This window comes from Strongylocentrotus purpuratus, unplaced genomic scaffold (assembly GCF_000002235.5).
Source record: "Strongylocentrotus purpuratus isolate Spur 01 unplaced genomic scaffold, Spur_5.0 spur5_scaffold_7, whole genome shotgun sequence".
NCBI classification, from domain to species: Eukaryota; Metazoa; Echinodermata; class Echinoidea; order Camarodonta; family Strongylocentrotidae; genus Strongylocentrotus; species Strongylocentrotus purpuratus.
Window position 1 is genome coordinate 35,022,296 of NW_022145613.1, and position 27,653 is coordinate 35,049,948.

General features: G+C 36.3%; 3 protein-coding genes across 3 annotated transcripts; 1 reads left to right on the forward strand and 2 right to left on the reverse strand.

Moving 5' to 3' along the window:
* Window positions 1-2,251: 2,251 nt before the first annotated feature.
* Window positions 2,252-4,618, forward strand: LOC578828 (E3 ubiquitin-protein ligase Midline-1). Its single transcript, XM_003725573.3, has one exon. The coding sequence runs from the start codon at window positions 2,758-2,760 to the stop codon at window positions 3,511-3,513; it is 756 nt and encodes a 251-aa protein (XP_003725621.1). The 5' UTR covers window positions 2,252-2,757; the 3' UTR covers window positions 3,514-4,618.
* Window positions 4,619-7,883: 3,265 nt separating this feature from the next.
* On the reverse strand, window positions 7,884-15,222 carry LOC578897 (VID27-like protein). The gene is made up of 8 exons (XM_794930.5): window positions 14,963-15,222; window positions 13,213-13,336; window positions 12,568-12,688; window positions 11,764-11,842; window positions 10,949-11,031; window positions 10,209-10,265; window positions 9,566-9,703; window positions 7,884-8,799 (listed from the first exon to the last, which is right to left on the reverse strand). Exons 1-8 carry the CDS (start codon window positions 14,984-14,986, stop codon window positions 8,583-8,585), a joined length of 843 nt encoding a protein of 280 aa, XP_800023.2. The 5' UTR covers window positions 14,987-15,222; the 3' UTR covers window positions 7,884-8,582.
* A 1,348-nt stretch (window positions 15,223-16,570) lies between these two features.
* On the reverse strand, window positions 16,571-26,874 carry LOC578962 (stromal cell-derived factor 2). The gene is made up of 6 exons (XM_779098.5): window positions 26,565-26,874; window positions 24,299-24,414; window positions 23,550-23,632; window positions 21,200-21,339; window positions 20,403-20,484; window positions 16,571-19,677 (listed from the first exon to the last, which is right to left on the reverse strand). Exons 1-6 carry the CDS (start codon window positions 26,653-26,655, stop codon window positions 19,530-19,532), a joined length of 660 nt encoding a protein of 219 aa, XP_784191.1. The 5' UTR covers window positions 26,656-26,874; the 3' UTR covers window positions 16,571-19,529.
* Window positions 26,875-27,653: the final 779 nt, after the last annotated feature.

The window sequence follows — 27,653 nt, forward strand, 5'->3', positions numbered from 1 at the left end:
GTTGCTAGGTCTGTCAAATATCAATTGAATGTGTTGTACGCACCATGTTTACGAGAACATAACATATCGGAAGAGAACTGGCAACATTTGAATACACTTACATAAATCTGTTTGTATTATGGACGTAATTTTGATCAGGTTCGTCATGATATTTGTTCAACCACTTATATTTTCTTTAACGTTTTAGCTATACACGTATACATGTATATTGTTCGCTTATATCATGAGACGACGTATTTGGGACGGTTATGTCAACCATGTGTTAATCTATATTTGTGACGTCATCGTTTATAGGCTTTAAAGTGAAATATATGTATCACTATATCCTATTACACAGTGAATGTTATAAAATCAAATTAATTAAAATGTATCCACTTTATACTCTGTTGTATAAAAATGATGCGGGTGTCATCCTTTCTGATTACTGCGTACCGGTATTCATTCATTTTCTTAATATCCTTACTCCACTATACGCTAATAAAACAGTTGTAGGTGATCTATTTTGCTCCCTTTGGGCTGTAGATCGCTGTATCGTTTGCCACAGAAAATAAATGTGCTTTTTAAAATTGTCAATTTAAGTTCGATTGATTACATATTGTACATCATGAAAGAGGTGTATAGCAGGGTCTATATTATTGGACATAATTAAATGATGTTGCTAACGACACAGATATATATCAAAAAAGAGAATGTTTGAAGATAAGATTAATTAATAATTTTTGTCTGTAATCCATGAACGGGATCTAGTGTTATATTAAGCACAACCAGAGCATTTATTACATCAGTGTATCACAGCAGCATAAAATAATGTTATGTTCCTTTCTTTTACGATAAACTCTGTAACTTTGTTTACATTCTCTGTTAAGTACCATATTCCACATTTATATCTTTACTATTTTCTGTGCCATGTACAAAATGTATTGGCAGATGGTATCATGCATAATTCATTGTAATCATTGAAGGCCTATTTTGCCTTTTTCTGTTTCTGCATTTACCTCACTTACAGCACTACCTTGTATTTTGTCAAAGTTTTTTTTTTTTTTTGTGAATTCTGAATTGCCAATCTTTTAATTGTTATAAATTGACTTGTTTTCGTTTACTTCTGGCATACACTGTACCGTTAATCTTGTATAGTTAAATTCAATATTAGAATTGCTGTTTAACATTATCTGTTTTAATGCATGAATTCACCATCTTCTTTGTACTTATCATTAAACGACTCTCAGTCAATGTGCGTTTTTATTATATTATATCCTTATTTCATGTTTTCTTGTATTTTACTGTAAATATGACAATATTTTGTCTTTTGACTTTAAAAGTCATGTTCAATAAAACCGAAAATGAATTGAATTGAATTAAATTAAAACAAATTGGCTAGGTCAGGCGAAGCGTAAAGAAGAAAGAAAAGAAAAAGCAATATCATAAGAGTCAAATGCTGATCACCAAACTTCTTTTATAATAATAAATTTTAATTCAGTGCTATACACTGCACAAGTTTTGTCAACCATATACTAGGCTTCAAATGCTAGATGGAGGGTAATAATGATTCTGTGCCCCTACCCAGAGGCCACTACCTCGAATATAAGAGTATACCCGTGTCAGGACAATTGCCCCCTAGACAATAACCCCTGAATAATTACCCCCGCTGGAAAACTACCCCCAAGGACAATAATCCACCGGAAAATTACCCCTCGTGGAAAATTACCCCCCCCCCCCATCACCCTGAAAATTACGCCCCTCTCAAGGACAAGCAAGGACAAGCAACCCAAGGACAATAAGGACTACCCCCCCCCCCACAATTTTTTTATTAAAATAAATAAATAAATAAATTAATAAATAAATAAATAATAATAATAATAATAATATTTAAAAAAAATACCCCCCCCCCCTATTCATTAAAGGGGAAGTCTATACCCTGATAAATAAGTTGGTTTTTTATAGAAGTATAATTTTTGTCAGGGGGGGGGGGGGTTAATTGTCCACGAGGGGTAATTTAGGTCTGCTATTATATTTACAAAATATATACATGAGTACATAGCTTATTACGATGTTAACATATTTCATGGTGTTCTTTTCAACATGCATATTTTTCAATTGAAATATTTCCGAATAAACATCAAGCGGCGGGAAAGCAAACCATGGATACAATAATGCAGTGCGGAGTAAATATCAGTAGGGGATTCCCCGGCCGAGCGCGCGAACATACCACTGCACTGCGATTTTGATTTTGATCCGGGTCATACGGTTTGTGTGTGTACTATACTAGCTAGCTGTGCATGTAGTACTCGCTGGATCAAGTTCAACATTTTTACACACGGTATTAAAGGAGCAGGGCACAACCGAAGGAGCACCTAACTGTTTATACAATTGTTAAGAAAACTGCAAGATTTACTTGTTGACACCTCGTTAACCTTTCAGCTCAGCGAACACAACAAAGAAGAGGTTTGCTAAATTGCATACAACTGAAATCTATTTCCTGAATTTCGCTCATATTCTAGTAAGACTATCATTCACATCGCTGTCACGTGAACAAGTGTACATGCAAGCTTTATACCGTTGGCTTATGTTCCTCCCGCCATACAAAAGTGACACCGCTGATATGGCTACTCTGGATGTTATGTACTGAGAAAGTAGTAGCAAGCCGCTATATACAGGCATCATCTTTGATTATAAGCCTAAGTAAGGCTAATAAGACACCACCATAACTGTCACCTAAACACTGTGGAATAGATCCTTAAATTACTTTATTTATTGGCCATGGCTGAGCAGAAACAAGACCCGATTACTGCCTACTCGGAGAGACTGGCATGTCCGCTATGCCTCGATGTGTTTAAAGACGCCACTCTCGTGGGTTGCGGACACACCTTCTGTCGAAGATGTCTGAAGCGATACGAAATATCTCATCGAGAACTTGACCATATGGTGTGTCCAGTCTGCAGGAAGATCACAAAGTGGCAGGACAATCGCGTTGACGATCTCCCGTCCAACCAAGCAGTCAATGATCTCATAGACGAGCTCCACAGTAAGTTTGGAGGACCCTCACGTCCCAGGCGGGATATTAAGTGCACTGCTTGCAAACTTCAAGTAAAGGCGAGCTCTTATTGTAAGGCTTGTGACGCGTTCATGTGTGAGCTGTGTTTGGAGAGTCACCAGAACATGTCATCCGTGTTTGAAGGCCACACGGTACAATCCCTGCAGGATGTCATCAAGAATATCAACGTTTCCTGCCCTACACAGGACGACATGGAGGAAGACATGCAGCTGAAGGTCGATGAGCTCATGCAGCAATGCAGGGCCAAAGTGGCAAAACTAAAAGATAATGCGGATGAGGATGAGGTTGAAGAACAGCGCAGTCAAATTCATGCTGCCATGCAGAAGCTTCAAGATGATATTCGGCAGGCATATGAGGCCAACGCCAAGCAACTGGCGGAAAACCAGAACAGACTCGTGAAGGAAATCAAAGCCCTTGGGCTTGGTTCTAATTCTAATGGTGATGGGAATGTCTTGGATTAATTAGCAACTGCTGAAAAACCAGAACAAATCAAAGCCCTTTTCGCTTGAGCTTTGTTCAGTTCTAATGGTCATTTTTCCACCTCTCCCAGGAACCTATTCTTTACAACAAGCTATTCCTGCACATTTCACAGTTTTGTACTTGTGTTGTCTGGGTTTTAATAATTGTCAAACATATTTGGTGATACCTGTATATAATTTTATAGTCTGATTAATTTGTCAATTACTATAATAATTTTTTTAATTATAAAACAATAAGTCTTATATGTATATTGTCTTATGTGTATAAATTGTAAATCAATATGTATTGAATCTGCATATGAAATGTGAAACCAATAAACTCAATAAACTCATCTCAACTCAAATGTTGATATGGACCAAGGTCTTGGAATCTGAACATCAAGGGCAGTCACACCAGGGTTGTCGGACATCGGTTGACAGGGAATGATGATTCTTTCTTGAGATGCTGTAAATAGCCCTATTGTGCATCTGACGTCGCTTTTTGATATTGAATATGGTACATGTACATGGTGTGTAGGATAAAAGGGTTGAAGAATTCACCTTGAAAGTTGAAAAGATGTATTCGGCTGATATCGTTCATTCTACATCAATACTATTTTATTCTGTTTACACTGAATGGACACATCTCTATATTTCTTTGAAAAATTGAGATACTTGTTCATAATTATATGTAGATAGTCTGGTACTCTAATAACTGATTGTAAACATGAGTGTCAAGAGTGATGTTGAGTTGTTAAGTTGGCAAATATAAAATAATTACTTTATTTATTGAGTGTATACACTGTCAAATATGTTGGATCCATGCTTCAATTAATTAGGCCAAAATTTACAATGAAGTCACAAAAAATTAATTCCTCCCCCTTAACACCCAAACTCCAGCAAAGCTACTTCATAGTACAGTAGCCTAGTCATAACGTGTACTAGTATGTTATAGAGACACCTTGCCTTCTGAATTTACGAAATTAAGATCATAATCATACAAGAGGACATTTTGCATTTTTCCCACTTTAGGCCCATCCCAGGACTATCGTCTTTTAAATTTGTATTATAAATGCTCAGAAGTGTACATGATTGTATATTAAATTTAATTTAAAGGGATCCGGTAACTTTGTCTCAGATTCTGAAACAAAATTCTGGATTTAGCTCATGATGCAATGATAATTATAAACCTTTAGGTCAGTCAGGAACCCCATGACTTTTACAAGTCGATCGCCTGTCTGATTATCAAGATATTTATGATTGGAATTACAAATTTTGAAAACCGTTCGCCTGACGGTTTTCATAACACTACAGTCTATTGGGGAAAACGAGTATGGTAAAACCGGTCACTCCAAGATTTTTACTTTTTTGAGGCACTTCTTGATCAATTTGAAGCGCGATTTTTTTAGGGCTTCAAGATTACACCATATCACAGACACTGATAAAACGTAGGGCCGTGTATCTCAGATTTAACATTGTTAAACGATCCCTTTAAGTTTGAATGTGTGTTAAAAAAGTTGTACATTTAATTGATCATCAAATCGAATTCATTTATTATTTATTTATCTATTTTAATTGCTGAAATACCTAAATAAATTGTAAAATATTTCAACTCACTGTCGTGTTGTTATTTTCTATTTCCTTTGTTGTACATGACTTGTATGTCAGAAAGTGAGGTAGCTGAATCGAACATTTAATTCTTTGTAAAGTACTTACTTGATTCTTATTTTGGAGTAATATATTTACATTTGGAAATTTGAGAGAAAATCCCCTATTTTCAAGGCTTTAAAGCTTACATGAATACCAACACGGAAAACAAAATACTAAGTGGCAGCAGGGGTAGGACCCTCCCTCTTCAGAAAAATAAGGTAGCCCTTTTTACCCTTTCCTGGTTCCATCATCAATTAATCAAAACCTTTATACTGTCTCTCCTTTCCTTTCCATCCCCTTTCTCTCCAACTTCTATCTAAACTATATTATCCCCAAATTTCTTGCCCCCTCTCTAACTCCCTCCCCCCCCCTCTATCTCTCTCTAGCACAAACCTCTTATCTCTTTCTCATCTCCCCTACCTCTCATTGACATTTTATCCCAATCCTATTACCTCCTTTATTTTCCATCCCTCTATCCCATGCTTCCTTTCAAACTCCCCTCTTCCCTGTTTCTCCATAACACCCTTTCCTGGTTCCATCATCAATTAATCAAAACCTTTATACTGTCTCTCCTTTCCTTTCCATCCCCTTTCTCTCCAACTTCTATCTAAACTATATTATCCCCAAATTTCTTGCCCCCTCTCTAACTCCCTCCCCCCCCCCTCTATCTCTCTCTAGCACAAACCTCTTATCTCTTTCTCATCTCCCCTACCTCTCATTGACATTTTATCCCAATCCTATTACCTCCTTTATTTTCCATCCCTCTATCCCATGCTTCCTTTCAAACTCCCCTCTTCCCTGTTTCTCCATAACACTCTTCGTCCCCCCCCCCCCTCTCTCTATCTCTTTCTCTCTTCCATTCCCCTTATCCCCTTAACACATTTTTCCTACCTCATTAACTGAATCGTAACAAGAAACACACATTGATAAAGAAATCTGTGACTCACTTTTTTTGGAATTGAATTTTACCAATAAACATGATATTTAAATAGTTCATATTCATATTTCTGATACATACAGCATTGATACAAATTACACATTTCTAAACAATTTCAGACAATTTCATACATTTTAAATACAGAAAGTATGGACGGTGCAATGACATGAAAAGGCCCAAATTCAAAATGGACGGAATTCAGTTGTCATACAACAGGCAATAAATTTTCTTGTATAAAAACTGAGACAGTTTTGGTTACAAAATTGTCACAAATAGAGACCCGTTCAGTGCATTTGATCAGTGTAAAGTTTGCTCCATATGAACCAGACCCTACAGCAAATCATGCTTCCAGAGTAACTTGGAATTACAAGGTATAATACTAATTAATTATTAAAAAAACATACTATAATACATTTGTTAAGGTGATGTTCCACCATAGAATAATCGTGCCTTGTGTCATACTCTGACAGACCCCCCCCCCCCAAACACCCCCAGCAAAATACAGAATTCCATTTTAAAGATACTGGACAAAAATCACTTTGCTAGTAATTTATCTCCATTATTGTAGAATGTTGAACTTGAATTACACAAAAATATGTGAATGTATGAAAACGTTTTAAAGAAGACAACGAAAAACAAATATATATTGAAATAAACCATTACAAAAACATTTAACTCTGGAAGAAATTAACACACAAGTCTCTTGGATTATACAGAGCACCATACATTTTAGAATGATGTGAATAATCCATAAAAAATACAAAATTGTACACAGCAGCTGATCATAACAGGAGGGGGCTTATGATCAGTGCATAATGCCTTCTTACCAAAAATCTCAACTTGATACACAGGCATGTTTGTCACAGATTTTTGAGAAATAAATATGCTTAAGAGATATTTCTCCCCCCCCCCAAGTATATGAAGTAAATTATGTTGTACTCACTTGGCAGATGTCTTGCATACACTTGTGCCCCACCCCCATCGAATAATCCTGGAGCCGTTGCTAATACACCTTTATTGGAACACAACAAATGGGAATAAACTTTGTCTACTCACAATACCAGCTTTAGTCCTAGCTACCAATTCAGCACATCAGGAGCTGCATAGTAGTGCTGTAGTCAAACGTTTAACCGTCCGGTATCCGATCGCCCATGGCGGATTCCGTTTTCAATTGGACGGTTTCGTTTTCCCGTTTTAATAAAAAAAAAAAAAATTTAATAATTTTTTATTTTTTTTAATTTTTTTTAAAATTTTTTTTTATTTATTTTTTTATTTTTTTAAAGTTTCGATTTATGCCCCTCCACCTGGCACTATGCCTGGCAATGTCTCCCAGCTCAGTAATCGGTGTGATGACTTACCACTTGGAAACTCGAACAACACTCCAATTTGTCTGTCATCTTGGTTTGAAAGTAATCTTTGTAATAGATCTCAATATATATTCATCCAAGTTTAACACATGGTGTACCACAAGGTTCTATCCTAGGTCCTCTACTGTTTTTAATTTACTTTAATGATCTTACACATTATTCTAAAACGACATTGTTACTATTATTTGTGACTAGTTCACAAGCACAAATCGGCGCCTTCAGTTAAATCACCTTCCTGCTTTTTCACATGGCCAAAAAAAAAAAAAAAAAAAAAAAAAAATGATTTTTTTTTTTTTTTTTTTTTTTTTTTTTTTTTTTTTTTTTTTTTTTTTAAATAAATCGTTTAACCGAAAACCGTCCGGTTTTGACAGGCGGTTAAACGGAATTGGAGATATCCGTGATGTATGTTTTTTAAATCCATCCCATTTTAATAATAATTCTGCTTTTATATAGCGCTTAATACATCTTTGATGTCTGCTTTAAAGATATATTATTACCCCGGTCATTGGATTCAATACAATGCCCGCACAAAATGTGTGCAGAATCTCCACTCCCTGGGGAGCATTCCAGCCAGGAGTTACCTGACTAATCCATGGTATACCCCATGTCTTATGGAAGCATTGGACAAATCAACCCGATGATTGTATCACCCTGAAGATAGCTTACCTACCTTAATTTCATGACAAAAGAGAATGAAAACATAACATTATAGCTTATTGAAGACAACACAGAATACCCATACAACTCTTGTTCTACTCATAGAGAAAAGTTGCATAGTCTCTACATAATGATACAAGTAGAATGAAACATTTGCATAGGTGAACATGATTCTTGCATCTATAAAAAGCATCAGTCTCATCAATACCCTCAATCTCTTCCTTGTATTGCTGAAGAATACAAAACAATCGTTTTCAATACATGACAGTGATATTCATTGGTGCATTTCTGTCGGTCAGAAACCCACCAGCCAATGAGAAGATCCGACAAATGAAGACACCTTGGAGGTCAGCTGATTGGAAGAGACATCAATATACAATCCTTTAATAAAATATGCCAGCTATTTACAGGATTTAAAAGAGTTTGTATATAACAACGAGTGTGATTGGCCGATCAAGGTATCATTCTAAGACTTTAGCCAATGAGGTGATGGCTTTCTTGGCACCCGCTGAGGTTCCTAGGTAGGCGTGGCAGGTGACTTTCATGTGGCTTCGGCTGACTTCGTTGATGTCCTTGAGCTGAGCTAAGTCCATACGATACCAGTCGTGCTTGGTCCGCTTAGAATCGTATTTGAGTCTGTCCTGGGCGTTGCTGCTGTACTTTGTGTGCAGGTCCTCTCTGAACATGACAAATCAAGAAAGAAATGAAATTAGACTACACGATATAGGCCTACAAGAGAGCTGATTAATCATCCAGACATATGGCACAACAAACTATGATCATAACAAGACAAATTTAAGAATTAAATGAAATTGGACTTACAAGCTATACAAGAGAGCTGGTTGTTATATTCATCCAGAGACATACATGTATGGCACAACATACGATGATTATAATTTCCAGAAATCATTTTTCATTTTTAGCATTTCCGTATATGCACTTTTTAAGCTTTACACTTACACACCATGTTGCTTATATCCATCCAGTATCCAACCTTAAACTGGAAATTAAAGTAGTGTGGTGAGAAACGATCTTTAGAACTAGCTGTCAATCTAGTCATCAAGAGCGCAGTAAAATGCACATAGTATGTAACAAAGCACTTGGTCAATTTAGTACCAACTTGGTGTGGGAAAGAAGTATGTACAATGTAAATAAATAATGATTTCAGTTATTTGTAGTGTAAATCTATAAATTCAGTCTATGAATGTGCCTGATCTTAAACGAGATGTAGATTTAGAAATTCTCAATATGACAGAACCTTCAAATGAACAATTCCATCACAAAGAAATGTTTTTTACTGAAATTGCAAAGAGGGACACTGCACTGGTTTTGCAATAACATCACAAAAGATATCAAAATTTCATTGATTATTCCCAAGGAGATATACATTAATAATTAAAATGCCCCCCTTATATTATCACAGCATCTTGATATTAAGTCTCACCTTAATTTTGGCACATCACCCCAATTGAGCTGCTTCTCATTAGCCATGGAAGGTCTGTTATACTTGACGACCGGCCAATGAGGTAATCTGGTGCTTCCCTTGGCAGCCTTTGCCTTCTCTCCTCGGTTGATCTTTGGTCTGTGTCAGGTTTAAAAATAAGAAATATAGTTCATTAACAATGAATGATCACATCCACTTTAGGTGAATCAGTGATGAGCAAAATTTGCAACCATGTCAAATCCTGCAATTTAAAAGTCTAACTTAATTACCAAGGACATTAAGCCTGAATAATGTTTTAATAATTCTAATATACATGTACATGTGTAGAGACTGATGTAAAGCCACAGAAATTTAATGACATTCATCTTTAGGAGTGGCGAAGGATAGCCACTTTCTAAGCAAGTAAGTTTTCTGAATCACAAAATAACTATGATTCAATTATTTTACAGCATGAAATTTTTCAAATATGGACCATACTTACAATTTATGAAATATTCCCGTTTTACGATGTCTAAACAAAAACCAAGTTCTATGGGATTCTACTTATACTTCAAGATCAAGGCTCTTGAGAAAATGTTGATCTTAATCATACAAATACCAGTGTGTACATTGTGTTTGAAGAGGTACTGGACATAATACTTACACCATATACTCCTCCCTTGGCGATCTGGGTGAAGACTTTGGAACTTCGTCTAATGATCTGGGGAAAGGAATAAAAATATAATTAAAAATAAAATGGCACCAAGAAAACACTTCCACTTAGCGGGTCACAATGTGATTCCTTAATTTCTTTACATGAAATTTTACAGATTTCACATACTGTACCCAGGAGTATTACTTATTTCAGTCAATGATCAGATGATTTTACAAATAGCTGTTAACATAGTGTATGGTTATAGTACTTATAAATGACTACAAGGAATCACATACCGGTAATGATAATGTCTCTTTTTTGTGTCCATATAACTTGGGTTGCTGACAAGTATTGTAAATGATAAAATATCATCGTATACTGAACATTATCCCACAAAACAAGCAACAGAAATTCAGATGTACAAATGCACAGCCCCCCCCCCCCCCCCATTGCTACGCCACTGGATAATCACAAGCACAAAATTCAGAAAGTATGACATGCTCACAGTTAAACTGGTCATCATGCAGGGATACCGGTTACTTTTACTTTTTATAGTCTGAAATAAGACCCACAAAATAGTAGATAACTAGACTGCCATATGTTCCCTACGATAGAAACAGGCAAAGGCCTGAGCCAGAGGGTGACATGTACAGGGCCTGAAACCAGGCCAAAGCCTGAAACTGGTATCGATGATTATTACCAGCAGGCCTACATGCGTTTTAATGTTAAGCGTATGGTTGCAGACTTACGTGTCCATGCTATGTGATACTTCAGGATCCACGATTCCAATGGCCGTCTTCCTCGTGATGTAACCATGACGGACATGTTCAGGCTAGGAGGGAAAGAAAAATCATAAAAAACAGTTAACTCCTTGGATATCTTTTGATTTTTATATACTAGAAAGACATACTTTAAGTTTAATACATGGCAGCTAGTGTACAAACTGACTTTGTATGTTCTCTTTGGATGTGATACATTATTGATACATGGTAACTATTTTACCCTAAATACTGTAATCATCAACCATTTACAGGAATGTGTATTTTGTTGTCTAGGAAATATTTTAAGTAGTTTCCTATAAATAAAAGAATTGTATTAAGATTGATTCCCTTTGAGTTTCGTAAATCACATCCATATATATGTATGCACATAACTTATGAAGTACACAGGACAAGCTGCCTCTAAAGCTACCTCACTTGTAAACAAAAGTAGTTCTAGGAGATTGCGTTTTTAGTTGCCATGCACCAAAGCTTCAGAATAACCTACCACTAGACATAAGAAATGCCTCATCCATTGCTGTCTTTAAAGTTTTGTCGAAGACGCACCTGCTTTCAGGATTTTTTAAATATTGGTCATTGTGTGTCTGTTAAGTGGCACTGTTATGAGTTTTCTCTTCGTCACAATGCAGTAGAGTATAATCATATAGTAACTACGCTATATAAATTGATCTAATTACTTAATTATACATAAATTAATAGAGATATATCCATGTATGTTTAAACCTTTATGGAAATTTGTAGTTCTAAAAGATATTGAGAAAAAAGAGACATGAATAAATACTTACATAATCTAGTAGATAGTTGACAGTATATGTATTATGGTATGGTTCTAGGCTAGTCCAGATAAAAGGGGAATATTCTTTGCTGTAAAGAAAAGAAAACATAAACAAAATGAAAGTTAACACTCTATAATAATACCAGATTACAATGACAGTCATAGTTGAGTGGTTTAAGCACTTGGCTTGAAATGCAAAGGTCGTGGGTTCGATCCCTGACACGGCCCTAATCTCTTTTGGCAAGGCATTAATCTACATTTGCCGCTCCATACCCAGGAGATGGGGACCTGGGTTAATAAAAGCCTTTGTGTTAGTAATTGCCATATGCCCTCATCGTGTCCATATGGTAGAAATATTCCCCAGTGAGTAGAGATGGTGCACATTGTGCATGAATGAATGCGATGACTGGGGTAATAATATCTGTAATGCGGTTATACAGGTGTTATTTTGTATTAAGCGCTATACAAATCCTGATTGTTATTATTATTCATAAATACTGTTACCTGTACTTATAATTTCATCTAAGAGTGAAGTGGTACTTTTTAATGAAACACAAAAGTTTAAAACCCTTTCAGAATTACAGGATCAACTGCTTACAATAGAAAGAAACTGCATAAGTTAAAAAGAAGACATCCATAGTATTATTTGAATTGTTCATGCATGCCTTTTGTGAAAATCTAAGTTTACTGAACTACCTTTTTTTCTTCAAAGCATAACATTTGTTACAACTTAATGAATCTAACAAAGCAAATTAGAAAAAGGACTATTACCAGATCTAGACAAATGAAATGAAAGTAAAATATATTGACTTACTATTCAGGCTTTGTTATTCTTGTTTTTTCGACATCTAAACTCTCTCTGACTCTGTTGAATTCTGCAGCAATGAAAGCTTTGTTTCTTTTAGCTCTTGGGCTTTCTTTATCACTTCCTTCCTCTGTAATAAAGAATAAGAATAAGATTTAATATTTGTTAATGGAGCAACATTTCTATTTTTTCAACAAGATAATATCATATAGATAATTGGTACTACAAAATGGGGGGAACATATAAAAGAGCTTAGTAGGATAAATGCAATTATATTTACCTACCCTGTTTCATCTCAACAGTTTTCTAAAGACCTGCGTAACAATACTGCATGAATATAGGATTACAAAAGAACTTTATTCATGTACAGGTGTATATAATTAATCATAATCCTTACATTTCATATCTAAATAAAGTAAGTTATTTGAGAATGATCATACTAGGGATTTTATTCAAACTTTTGAAAGTCATTTCTAAACATAAAAAACAGGCATTTGACAACTAACTCTTTGGGGGTTTTGTTCCAACTTTCAATTCTGTTCACTAGTTTGCCTTTCATTTTAACATTTACATTGTAGTTCTTTTAATGCAAATGCAAATGCAAAAATGGAATATGGTTATACTGATATTACTTAGTATATAATAATGTTTTACCTGTATTTTCCTCTTTTTCTTCCTTTTCTTCTTCCTTTTCTCCTTCCTTTCCTTCTTCCTTTTCTTCCTCCTTTACTTCTTCCTCTTGTTCTTGTTGCTCTTCACCCTCTTGTTGCTGGCTAACCTGTTTGGTCGAAATTACGGTAGAAAGAAAATAAGTTTAAAGATGAAGTTGAGTTCTGGTCATGCGATTGCATTGTGAAAGAAACGGTGTGGAACCGACCAGAAAAGGTTGATCAACTAGCATATAAGAATTTGTGTGTATTGCAAGGTTCTGGAATCATCAAAATGATAAGAAATTTGGCCAAGTCTTGGTAAAGTTACAAACACTTGCACAGAAAGATGTATATGGGACTACACGAACACGTGGCGTAAAAAGCCGCCCCCCCCCCCCGATTTTTACGATGTTACATGCATATTTAGAATATGAAGGCATTTGAAGAGCCATGCTTTTCAGGGAACATGTCTTAACTGATGTTCTTCCACACTTGCATAATAAAAATGAGTAATGCTCACAAATTATTTTTCACCTCTTCCCAGAACTCAACCTTCTCTTTAATAATGCAATACATGTATATTACCTGTACAATGTATGTGCAAGCTACACTCTTATTTCCACGGAGTCAAATTTCACTCTGAATGGCGTCAGCTGGGAGTCAACTCTATTCCTAGTTAAAGTGACACGGAAAAGGAGTCATCTTGACTCTGAATTGAGTCAATTCTCAGCAGATGCCACACAATCCGAGTCAAATTGATTCGGAATCCGTGTCACTTTAACTAGGAATAGAGTTGACTCCCAGCTGACGCCATTTAGAGTGAAATTTGACTCCGTGGAAATAAGAGTGTAGGGGACATAAATTATCTGTTGGACTAAAAACTCCAAAATGAGAAGGAATTTAATTTCAAGTATCAGCACATTTGTCTGTCTTACTTTCGACAGTAAAACAAAGTGAATACAAACAAATTTTCGGAAAGTGTTTTGTACTCGGTCCTTATATAAGCAGGAACTGTGCACACCAAATTCAATGCTTGTTTTTCATGAAAATAAAGGAAGTGTTTAAAATTGGATAGAACGTACCTATACAAAAATCCTTCATGCCAGAGGCCTCAGAATAGATTTGTTACTAGTATAAGATTAAGCATGTGATTGTAAAGTCGTTCAATGTTTTCGAGATCTATTTCCCGCTTTTATATTGCAAGCAAAATCTGTCCTATTAAAATTTCTTTTCAAGACAATCAGTTTTAATCCACTATACAAATACAAGTACATGTACATATCGTCTATAATATTTGAGGGTTTTTAATAAAACAAATAAAGAATGATCCAAAAGCAAATATAATTGACTTCATAATTCAGATTTAACCTTCAGTTATATGATAATATAGTTAGAAAATCATATGATCGAGTGAGAATATGATAAAGTTGTAAACTTAAAATATCACCGTTGGAATTCTACTGAAACTTAGCCATATAATGTTATGTAACAACTGGACTGAAAGGTTTGCCATTCTTTTTCAACACTAACATTTTCCGTAATTCTCTATAATCTGAGAGAATGATGATCGAATTGCCATTTAAACATACACACACGGCCCATATAGCCCAAAGGCCGACGGCGCGCCGTATATAAGTAGGAGATCCGAATAACTTCACAAACTTATTTCATGAACGAGAATTTTCTTCCAGAACAACACTTTATAATTGTTATAGATCTAAATAAGAAAACTAAAAAGGGAAGTTAACACATACCTCTTCTTGCTCTTGATCGGCCATATTTATAGTTACAGTTCCGAAGTATCAAAAAGTAGTATATATCTCCTCCAATTTGTAGTTTTTTTGCGATAGAATATGTTCTTCTGTGTACTGTGTGCGTGTCCTGTGCAATGCTGCTAGCTACATCGCTGTGTTATTGCTGTGCTGACCGCGCGTGTATGCTACGTAAACAATAGGCTTGGTAGCGCGCCATAGCAACGCCCTATTGATTTCATTCAGGCGGCTGTGTACCGGTGCTTCAAACTAACTCATTAAATCTCCCCACGGAACCGGCTCCTAGATTTAATGAGTAAAGAGACCGAACATCTGCAATATGATGGAAGGTGAATTACCATTAATTGCCAGCTCGATCTCATGCTTGATTTCACTGTTGTCTCATCAATTTGCGGTGTCATAGCAACTATAACGCCGATTATAATAATAGCTCGATCGAATCCATAATTTTTCTAATTACAGATATTGCCTGATTGGAAACACATATTTAATGTCACTGACAAGATTGTTTGTCTGTTCAGATCACTTCCATAAATCTGCTTTATACAAACATTCTTTTCAGACATTAAATGTTCCTAAAATGAAAATTATATGGGAAAATGTCATATCTTTGGAAATGAGCCGACATTTGTGACCGCCATAAAACCTTGCAAATCGGCCTATATGTAACAATGAGATAGGGACAGATATAAAGTTGGGGTTGAGGCTTAATACTTCAAATAAATCCCTGGGGGAAACAGAAGTGTTTACAGGGTCTAACATTTGAAAGGGCAAAAGAACCGCCACTGATGGTGAACAAGCTACAACAGCTAGTCTATCAATCCTAAAATAGTACAGAGAAGACCGTTTTCATGGTTACCATGGCATTGATTATCGCAAAGGGCAACATTGCTCCCCTGCTTTATGATTATTTGTTGGGGGTGTGTATGTGCGAAATTGTTCCTGTATTTAACGACGTTTTAGGATGCTATATGTTTTCAATTAGTCCGTCGCTATTATTTAGATTCCTCACATCGAGACAACCTCACTGGGAGTCACTGCCCGATAATATTCAGATGATGGCTGCTCGAAGACTGGGATATTTTGCCCGATGGAAAACTATCCTCGTACCTTGTCGGCAAATTTGGTTTGACGCCCCAAAGCCCACCACTCTCCCCATATGGCGTTAGGAAGGTGTGTACACTTAAAAGGCCCTTACACTTCGACTTTCCTTGATATTTTTCTCACGGGGTCGGCGTATGAGGTCTTCTCCATTTACGAGTGTGACCCTTGATTCTCCCCCTCTTACTATAATTGGTTTAAGTAGTTAAAACGTTCTTTATGTCTCTAATTTCTTTCTATTTCACATAATCTGCCTCCATTTTCTCCTTCACCTTTCGATCGTCAAGCTTTCTCCCCCTCTCTCTCTCTCTCTCTCTCTCTCTCTCTCTCTCTCCTGCCTGTCTCTTCCCTCATTCTCTCTCCTTAATTCTCTTTCTCTCCCATTTTCTTTTTGACTGACTAAACCTATACCCAAGTCCAATCAATCACTGCCATCTCACACACTATCCTTCAAGTTCGCTGTTACAAGAAAAACAACATGCAACGTTATTTATCATGTGATGTGTAACTGATTTAATGAAATTATAATTGCAATAATAAAAGTCATTGGAATATGAAGAAGAAAAAAAAATCATCACATCGAAGGCACATTAACGACCAAATAACCACATCACCTTTTTCTTTCAAACACTAGTTTCAGGACAGCCCATTTGTCCGTCATATAATCCAAACAATTCTCATTTACAACAAAGCGTATTACACCGCTTTGTCCTAAACCTATTTCGTCTTTACAATACCGGTTATACATACAAGAAAACCCATCACAACTGATTCCAAAGAACATCTCAAAACACTTTCTTGTAGAAATCTGTGGAAAAACAGTGTAATATCACGTCGACATACGGCTGAACAAATAAAGTGACTTTCTTTGAACTAGATTTCCTTTACATCTTTTAAAAGTTCCACATGGTCTTTCCTGTATTCCATACGTTGTATTCTTTTAATCTGCCTATCAAAGTTAATTTACCAAACACTAAAATATCATGATATCACTCAGCTTATGCATAAATAAATAAAGCAAAATGCTCTTACTATGTAAATCTGACTTGAATTTTAATCTTTAAAACATTTTATTTTTGTGAGTACAGGAAGACCATGTGGACTTTACTCTTCATACACCAATAGACAAATAATAGACATTAACAGTTAATACATTTATTACTGAGTGGTGAAGAGTAATATTGTGAAAATAGACAAGAATAGAAACGGTTGAATTGTTGAGAAACATGTAGAGACAGAACAGCTTAACATATTTGACAAATCACAACAAATAATGATTTTTAAAATGATATAGATATAATCATTAAATCTACAGTAAAATCTGAGTACACAACAGGGTGTTGTCTGAATAAAATTCCATTTCCTTACCAGAAAATGTGACAGAGTTTAATCTCTTATGACTTTCACATTCTATGGAACTACTTTGTGAAGTAGAAGTAATACATAATGCACAAGTGAGTGTGTACATATAACTGTATTAGTGTGTGATTACAGTTTGTTGTGAATTTGACATCCTTCTATTGCAATAAACTGAAAAGATTGCATTTCAACAGATATTGAAAATATTAGAAGTGCAGTAACCCCTCTCTCTTCAAAATGAAAACACTATCCACGCTCGTATAAATACATTCAACACACTTGAGACCAATGCCAGAACTCTCACATTTGATTTGACAACCACCTAACACTGAAGCACCAGAGTTCAGATTATTGTGCTAACACGATATCATCTGTTCAGAGCTAAAAGAGCGTTAACTTAGAGATAACACATGTGGAGTAAATTTAACGTTCTCCTTGCTCTCAATGCAAGATATATCAATACTGCATAATTATGTACACTCCCTCTAGACCAGAAAAAACGTTGTGAAATTTCAAACGCTAAAATTCAGTAGTGAAGTAATCATGAACAAAGTGTTAACTGGATATATCAAAATACATTAAGATGTGAAAATAACTTCCATGTACACTCGGCTTAAGAATCAAGTTTGTTCCTTTAAATTGCAACAATAACAATGACCGACTCCAAAGCAGAGACAAAAGTTTGACGAGGTTTGTGACAGGTGGGATTAGAAGGGAAGAAAGCATATTTTTTCTTACAAAACTCTTTATTTTCCAGTGCTACCATTATATTGGGAGAGTGTAAGTGGTGAGGTACGGAATCTATACAGACCAGAAACCTTTGGCACATTTTTGTCAAAGTTAGCCCTTGTAAGAGAGCAGTGTTTTATTCATTAAGTATCTTAACCTGAAACTTAGCCACGTGAAACCATAAATATATACTTGGAACAGTTTGCAACTTGGTTTAATTTTTAAATTGAATAAAACAAACAAATATGACAAAAGGCTAACAAAGACATAAAGCTTTCAAAAAATTTCAGGTCGAATGAAAAGAAAATTGTCAAATAGTCTTTCTCTCTATACACTTTTAGGTAATGTGATAAGAGTATAATGTTATAGCTATTCTTTAAGGAATGGGGATCAGAAGACCTTGTGCTAATGAGCTATAAGTACTAATACAACATTTAGGCTAAAACTTAGGCATGAATGGAATTCTAAGGTAAGAATATCTTCCTTTGATCTTTAATTAATTGGTGAAAAACAATGACTGGAAATATTCATGAAAGAGGAATCAGGAATGTTGAAGGTCTGGTATGAATGACTTCAGACAACATATCGTCTGTTTGGCCCAAGAATGGTGTTTACTCATATATATATCAGAGTTAATGACCCTCTTGGATCTGAACAGCTCTAATATCCCGTTTTAACCCAAATGAGCTAGGACTTAATAAATAGACAAGGATTCAAAAAGAGCTGAACAGAATTTTAAAAACTTCACATTCCCTGCCGCCCCCCCCCAAAAAAAAAACTAAACTAATTGTGTGTTATATCTCCTACCATGGATGACGATACCAATACAACAAAAGCTAAATAATAAATTGTAAAAAAAGGGGAAAGAACTTTGCACAAGCAGCATCAGTATTGGACAGCTGCTGTACACCAAACATATTCCCATCGCCACAAATAGAAAGTGAATTAAAACCTGTCTAAGTGGCCACCTCTGTATAAAAGTTATCTGTGTGTAATGGTCATCTGTGTACAGTGGTATTTTCTTTACAATTGCCATCTTTCTAGAGTGGTCATTTACAATAATTATCCTCTTAAGAAAAACTTCTTGTTGTAGAACCTGTCTAGAAAGGCCATTTTGTGTATCCCATAGATGGCCTTCATAGAGAGGTTTGATTAAACTCTTTAATATGAGCACATATCGTCTGTTTGGAGCCAGAAGGCCATTAAATCATATACTTTAACACAGAGTTAATGCTCTTTTAGCACTGAATAAACGATAAATGTATAATTATTTGTTCACCAACAGAACACAGACGTTAATCCGAACAATATTAGAACGATGACAATCTGATGATGGAATCCATTATAACACAGACTATCATTAGCTCACTGTGGACCCTTCTGAGGGCTTCACGAAGATGCCTTCCACCGCTCTCCACTGGTTAGCAGTGCTCAGGGACGATAGACCACACACTTCCCTCTGACCGTGGATAGGTCTCCCGTAGGTCTGGCCGGACATACTCAGGTAACTGTAGAGGACAAGGAGAAGGAAGCGGGCTTTATTACATCATGAAGTATGTGGTGGTTATTTTACTGACTGCTAAGAATGCATAAATGCTTGTTAGTAAGCAACCAGAGAGGACCGACTGCTTCAGGTCCTCTCCGAGGGACAATGACTATTGTTGTTGGATAGGCTGGACTTTCAAGATAAATGTAAGGCTTTGGAGACATTCATTATACCCTGAAGCAGAGATAGAGCCTCAAAACTTGTGATATACCCTTAAATCTTGAATCAGTTTTTCAGGTTGATCTGATTTCGTGATGTGATATAGAGGAAGATTTCTTTTTTCACGTTCACTTTAAAACATTTTTTTTAAAGATCCGGCTTTTGGCAGCTTTCTCACAAGTAACAAAGAAAAAAACTTGCCCATTGACTCTCAGGTAGCCAAGACATTTAGTGATAAGAACATAGTACAAATACAATAGGCAGAAGGATGAAATGGATGTGTGGACAACAGGTGGGAATTAAAAAAATGAAAAACTATATAGGACAAAAACACATTCTGAAGTTTCAATTTTTAGATTGCACCTACACAGTTTAGCCCTTACATAATCAATATTGTTAAAAGTGTATAATTACTTCCAAGATTAAAAATTAAGGAGTCTATAAGAAGTTGACAAAAGACTTCATTCACTCATACAATAATATCTGGGTAATCATCAAGAAGATAATCATAAGGAACTTGATACTTACTTTTCTGTTGCTACATGCTTGAATCTCACTGGTTCATTCCTCTTCCAGTTTGTTGTTGAACATATTACTGCCCAGTTGTCACCTGTACGGAGAATACAGATTCATTAAGTGGTGAAACAAAGATTGTACATCTTGTTGAAAGCAAATGTCAAACAGAGCAATGGGTATATTTTTATATATTTATTATTCAATTGATTTTGAATAAATTTAATGTATGGTTACTGCTAATATATGTTCTGTGATCTATATGGCAATGCTCTTATGTCACACAAGCAGCCTTCATGCTGTTTTTCTAAGCAATCTTTTTCAATAATCTAAGGAATTTAATAATTTAGCTTCAAGAAAAAAGAACATTCAAATTTACTTTCACTTAAAGATGACGTTGAGTTCTGGTCATGCGATTGCATTGTGGAAGAAACGGTGTGGAATCGATCAGAAAATGTTGATCATCTAGCATATACGTATCGGTGTGTACTGCAAGGTTCTGGAATCATCAAAATGATAAGAAATTTGGCCAGTCTTGGTAAAGTTACGAGCACTGAATACAGAAATACGTATATGGGACTACACAAACATGTGGCATAAAAATCTGTCCTGATTTTTATGCTGTTACATGGCATATTTAGAATATTAAGGCATTTGAAGAGCTATGCTTTTCAGGGAACATTTTTTTTGATCTGTTGTTCTTCCACACTTGCATAATAGCAATGACAAATTATTTTTCACCTCTTCCCAGAACTCAACCTTCTCTTTAAAAATGAAGATTCTGAGAAGCTTATGGGGTCATCTTGACTTACCTTCATCACCATGCCCATCTTCCCCAAAACAGCTCACTTCCTGGTTTGATGAGAGAGGCGACTGGAAATTATGACTGTGAAGATTGCGTTTGGTTGCTACATGTTGAAGCCTTATTGTACTTCCGCATTTAACTGGTGCTCTAGATATAGACACAGAACATGGAGAGAACAGTCAGGATATCGTGTTTCATACAGACATGTTAGGCACAATGACCTAAGTTACAGAATCGTAGGGAAACTAAACCTTGATAACATATGCTATAAAACAAAACAGATCAATTAGAACAAGATAAGTGAAAGTAAGAATGAAATCAGACTAACAATGAAAAAGTTATGGATTTTGAAAAAGACTGAATACGGTAGGGGATGTCACTGTGATCTAAAGCACAAATAATTTCCCATTTGTTCCAACACTTTGAATAAAGATCTAAGATTAAAGATTCACATTTTCATTGTTCTAATGTAACCTTAAAGACATTTGATTTCCACCTTTGATTACATACGGTAGACATAAATGACCAAAATGTACTGATTACACATGAGGATCTTTCATTTTTGGAAGATCTACATGTACATGTACATGTATATGCTTTCAATAACGTATTTTTGAGTAATGCCCCAAGAAAGAAGAGTTAGAAGAAAATAAAAAGCTACAACAAACAGGAGAACTGACCTGTCCAAAATAATTGCCAATTTTAATATTTTTAGAGATTCGTTGATCTCATATTTATAATATTTATAACTTTCTTATCATTTCAAACTGTGGCCATTTTTTTCTCTTATTTTTGTTTTCTTATTTTTTTCTGCTTTTTTTTCTGCTTTCACAAAAAATGAACTTATTACAAAGGTGAATAGCAGAAGCATACAAAATAATCACATTTGGCAGATTGATATTGATTCATCTTTGACATTGTGTGCACCATTAGAAATTTATCTTTTAATTGCTAATCATATACCAACTCTAAAAAATCATTACTTATTAACTTCCCACTGTGTGCCTTGTGAACACACCATTGTCTTTTCCATCAATGCAAAATCAATCATGCTTTCTTTTTTTAGAAACAACTTCCATACATGCATGCTCTTTCATTGTTATCTCAGCATGTTCATAGAATAACTCTTCAAGCTGATAACCATTTGTCCTTCATCAATATTACGTAACTCTGGAGATGGATACAAAAGATTTTTCCTTGAAAAACAAACACGTTGTGTAACATCACATGTATGATGCATGGAGTGAGATTACCCACATGTTTATATAGCAGTTCCTGACATTGTGTGAACCCCCGTACATGTACACGCATGTACCCTGGTGTGCACACAAATGATCGCATGTCCAGTGCACACATGCAGGTCCATGTGACTCCCCTACAGAAAAGGGTGACCAAGGGACACAAAGGACCCCAGCCATGGGAACAATCCCCATTCATTATGGCCGGACTGTGGTTTCCTTTCTAGGGTCGGTCCCCAGGCCAGAGGACTAATCATGTTTGTCCAAGGGAGGTGAGGTCAAGCAGAGAGTGATTGTACAGGTCTTTAGATATCGTCATGGTGATAGTAACCGGAGTAGAAAGGATATAGAAGAGGTGCCTGGACGGACTCAAGGACTACAGGATAACTAGAGATTATTCTAGGAAAGAGAGTCTTAGGAAATAAACAATTTCTTTTTAAGAGTCTAGATAATGATGATATTGATCTTTCTAGATTAGGAAAAGAAGTATCTTTAGGGATGATCATCACATTTAGTTTCTCCCACAATATTAAAAACATATTTTTGTTGTTGTTCAGGAAAGCTCTCTGTAGATTTGATTTTGATGCTGTTCAATTTCCACTTGGAGACTTTCCTCTTACCTTATTCTTAAAATCTTAAGATTTCTAGAGTCAAATCACCCCTCCTTCCTGTATATATTTCATGTTTTCCGCACTTTTCCAAGCTCCTTTTTTTCCACTTTTCCAGAGATAAAAATCACTCCCCAAAACAAATTATTCTTTTTCTCATCGCTCTCACAAATGAGAAATGATGGGACACATTGGGTGCTGTTTGTCATTTTACTCAGGTATATTACTCACAGATTCCATAATAAAAGCTTAGGTAAATACTTAATGAGTATAATTCACTTAGCTTCCATTCCGAAAATGAGATAAAAGCTGAATATTATTAACTTTAAGACTATAATATCAATGTTCAGCATACGCATTGTATTAGTCAGTCATGTCACGTGTGAGGTAATTTGAATGAAAACAAAATCCTTTCACTTCTTGGCAAAAAGTCAAATGCCGGTGCAGAAAAAATAGTGCAATCAAGAACAAAGAAATGTTATATTAAAGTAACTTTCGAACAATGACTTACCCTCTTATGCAGTTCTTATCAAGTTTGCCTTTGATTTGCCAATAGCTATTTTTATCTGTAGTTGAATCGACGGCTGTAACAGACTACAAGTAAAATAAGAAAGAAAAAAAGAAGGATATGAAACATAACAAGTGGAAGGACTACATGTATGTACATGTACTGAGCTCTACAAACCCAAGAATTGAAGATGCCCAGGCATTTATTAAACCACTACAATTTCAACACGTCTAAAGGAGTTCACAATATGTTCCCTTTCAATCATTTATCAAAATTGAAACTCCACAAGGATTGCAATTAATAATCAACCTATTGACAACACTTTCACCTGAGCAAGTTTACAATGCGACACCAGCCCTATGTCAGGTAACAAGATCATGTGGACATGGTGAATCAATAAAGCTCTAAAGAATCTAACATGCATGATATATCAAAACATCTAAGGTCCACTGGGGCTGTATTCCTTATCTTACATGTCAATTTCAATTGAGTGGAACTATAGAAATCTATCATAGCTGATATATCTTCATATCATTTTTCATGATTTATTCATTTAACAAACAAATTTCAACAGGAAATGTCATTATATCTGAATAACAGCTATTGATATCATTAATATCAGGAAATAACAGCTATTAATATCAGGAAATAACTATGGCATGCAACATCAAGTAATTTGAATGGCTGACAGGCTGTGTCATGTTTAAACATTCAGAAAAATTTCAGAGGTTCATTTGAATCATTATACTTACTTGTTGACCACTCCCTGAACCATAGTGTATATCATGTGAATGTAATCTAACGTTATATTTTTGGTTGATAAGTTTTACTGTTGATCCGCACGTCACATACTCGTAGTCCATTTGTACTGCAATGAGAAAAAGAAATATCAGTAAAATTAAAAGTTTTGTCTAATGCTACCTTGGTGCTTAGTAGCAGACTTAAATATTTAGGCAAGAATATCAAAGTTAAGTTAATATCAAAGACTTCTGACTCCTCTCACAATATGATTATAATTTTTTGTTTGTTGATTCTTTGTACAAAACAAAATGTCTATTAAAAATGAAATTCACCATAAGTACACGGTCGCTGTTGAAATGCATCTTCCGTCATGATAGTTGTATGTTTCATAGAGAAATAGAACTGATAATTGAGTAGATGTCTATGAGTTTAAAAGACCCCTTTCTCTTCTATTCTCATTTATTCTATTCCTCTTACAACACACGTACATGTACAATGTATGGTCGTCTGGACAAGTTGTCTTTCCTACTTTAATTTAAAGAGACCCAACCTATCGACACCCATGTACTGTACCTTTACACATCATTGTGAGATTCTGGAAAATCCAGGCAGTTTGAGTTTGAAAGTGGGGCGACAAAGTCCCTGACCGGTATATATATTTTTTTAAATACTGTACAACCAAAACTTTAGAAGATAGCGATTAGTTTGCTGTACTCAGGGGCACACAGAGTTTTCAGTGAATTTAGCGAACTCCCTGCGTGCACCTTTTTACACTTATCGTTATTGTTGTAAAGTAAGTATTAAATTGGCAATAAATTGCATTTATTTACATGTACATTTGCAGCCAAACCAACAACACAAAATCTTGTCAGAGATCAGTGTTTGCCGTTTGGTAATGTAAATCACAGGTTACTGTTAGCTCATTATCATCAGGAACACATACATGTAACAAACTACAATGCGCAATTACTCTGGGGATAAATTTTCACATTTATGGTTAAATTCTTGACCGATTTCAAAGTGCTATGTGTTAAAGAGAAGAAAGAAGAGTTCACTACTCAGACACTAGCGAACTCTGAAGGTTAGTTAGTAGTAGTAGTAGTAGTCGGACTAGATAAAGAAAAACTGAGGTCAAACTCTTTGACGGATCCGGGCAAAAATCAGCTACCGGTACGGTAGTTAATCCATGAGCTGTGTGTGCAGCAGGGGTAACCGTCTGTGTATCAGTAGGGGCGCTGGTCCGAGAATGAGGATCGTCCGCATAAACGAGGATCGTCCGCATAAACAAGGATATCCTTGTATGCGCGATGGTCCACATTTTCACTGACGTTTTTTTTCTTTGGCGCTCTTGAGAGTTTCGAGAGTTCCGAGCCGCTCGCTGGCGATGCGAAAAACGGATTCCGCGTAATAAAACTAAGGCCCCAGTTCACTGTCTACTTTTTTGTATTGTCCGTCTTCTAAAGGAATTATCGCTCATAACGTGAAAGCCTCTGTACAAAGTCAATGTAAAATTCATCAAGAAAATCATCACAGAACCAGTTTTAGGCATCGCGAAAATCATCAGCGAAAATGCAGACGATCCTTATTTTTGTGTCCGCGTTTACGAAGAGGATCCTCATTTGTGCGGACGATTCAAATATTCTCGGACTAGCGCCCATAGCCCCCTACTGTTTACTGGTGTATAGGGAAGGTTAACAAATGTCACAGTCACTGTCAGTCTCATTAAACTAAAGAATTCCCCATACCAGATCAGAGACGCCAAGTTCAAAGATCAGCAATGTGTGACATATTCATGACTGGGCGTGGGTATAACACAAGTATAATGTATAGCGTTTTTTTTCAAAATCTAGCGCGCGTCGTGCGTGAGAGCGTTTTCAGACCCTCGGAATGCGTGACACTTGGTAGCTCTGCCAGATGGTTATTTGGGAAAAGTGAGACCAATGAAAATGTGTGGCGCAATCAAATGCCATAGGCCTATCTGCCTGTATTGTATGAACATGATGAAGCGTTCTTGTTGGATAATGTCGCTTGGTTACATTCCTATCAGTATCACACTTCATTATTCACAATTCACCAAGGCTAGACTTAGTCAGTGCTAACTAACTGTTACTTTTTGATGAATCTTAAATCTATTTCGTGCGAGTGTAAGTGAATGGGATAATTGAAACCGACTCGGTGACTGAAATAAAGACAGTTCGGCAACCAACAATCATTCGTCTCAACTCTCACTTCTTTTTCTCATTTCTTTTTACGAAAACAAATGAATTTAATATTTACCTGCTTCTGTCCATGATCTGCTATTTTCTGTTGAAAATATACAAAACACAGTTAGAACACTGCAAAGAATATCTGTCAAAGACGGCGCCATCGTTGCGGTAGCCCTTCAGTTTTTACTCGTAAAAGACCTTACAATATAGCACACACGTATACGTATCAGTGCGGTGCAGCTTAGCGCTAGCTAGGCCTAGGCGAGGAAGCTCCGAACCGGTTGTACACATGTGAATCAACGCTGGACACCCCTTGAGCTAACCAATGAAACAGCTGTACGTATTTCCGGATTATGGCAAGCCTAGCCCATCGAGCCTAGCCAGCCTTTCAAGTGTGTTTTTATTACTACCATAGATTAGCAAAAGTAGAGTGATTACCAAACATAACTCAGCAACGGATGAAAGACCAAGGATTTCAGATGCAAAGTCGGTCTGTCGGAACTAAACGGGGAGAGGCATTTACCCATACTTTTCTAAGAATAAGCTAAAATACAGATAAGGGGGGGGGGGGGCACGATTCACGACTTTTACCCAACCTGTCAAATATGAGCTAGCTGTATTCCATTCCATCATGAAGACCCGATTCTGTATAAAAAGATTAAAGTTTTTTTTTGGATTGGAGTTGAGGCATGAAAACAGGTCATGCATGGGCCAAAAATATGCTGTTTCTGTGCCGGGGGGGGGGGGGGGGGGGCACAGTCCTCCCTTTTCTACAAGTGCCTCAAAAGTGCCCCTTTTCCAAAGGAAAAATGCCCATTTTACTTTGAAAAGTGCCCCTATTACTTATCACCTATGATATGTGCCCCTTTTACTTTGACACGGTGCCCTTATATGTTGGTGCCCCCAGGCGCGGATCCAGGATTTCTTAGGGGGGGAGGGGGGAGGCCCAAATTTGAAATCAGTTTGAAATTTAGTGTGCTCCAATTTGAAAATCGTGCTGGCCGATATTTTGCTCAGTGGGGGGGGGGGGGGGGATCCGCGCCTGGGTACCCCCTCCCACTTTGGTAGTAGCTCCGCCGGTAGCTCCGCCGCCCAGCCCGCCCCTGCACTCAAGCTGAGCATTTCAAATGAGCTGGAGGTGGCGCATGTATCCCATCAT

What these genes read in the sequence shown, in the direction of transcription:
- LOC578897 (XM_794930.5), bottom strand. Translation starts at nt 14,986, where the DNA reads ATGGCCGATCAAGAGCAAGAAGAG. An exon ending in AGAAAAAGAGGAAAATACAG is followed by an intron (nt 12,689 to 13,212) that starts GTAAAACATTAT and finishes TCTTTATTACAG; the next exon opens with AGGAAGGAAGTGATAAAGAA. An exon ending in CCAAGGGAGGAGTATATGGT is followed by an intron (nt 9,704 to 10,208) that starts GTAAGTATTATG and finishes AACCTGACACAG; the next exon opens with ACCAAAGATCAACCGAGGAG.
- LOC578828 (XM_003725573.3), top strand. Translation starts at nt 2,758, where the DNA reads ATGGCTGAGCAGAAACAAGACCCGATTACTGCCTACTCGGAGAGACTG.
- LOC578962 (XM_779098.5), bottom strand. Translation starts at nt 26,655, where the DNA reads ATGGCGCCGTCTTTGACAGATATTCTTTGCAGTGTTCTAACTGTGTTT. An exon ending in CAGATCATGGACAGAAGCAG is followed by an intron (nt 24,415 to 26,564) that starts GTAAATATTAAA and finishes TTCTCATTGCAG; the next exon opens with TACAAATGGACTACGAGTAT. An exon ending in GATAAGAACTGCATAAGAGG is followed by an intron (nt 21,340 to 23,549) that starts GTAAGTCATTGT and finishes GTCTATATCTAG; the next exon opens with AGCACCAGTTAAATGCGGAA.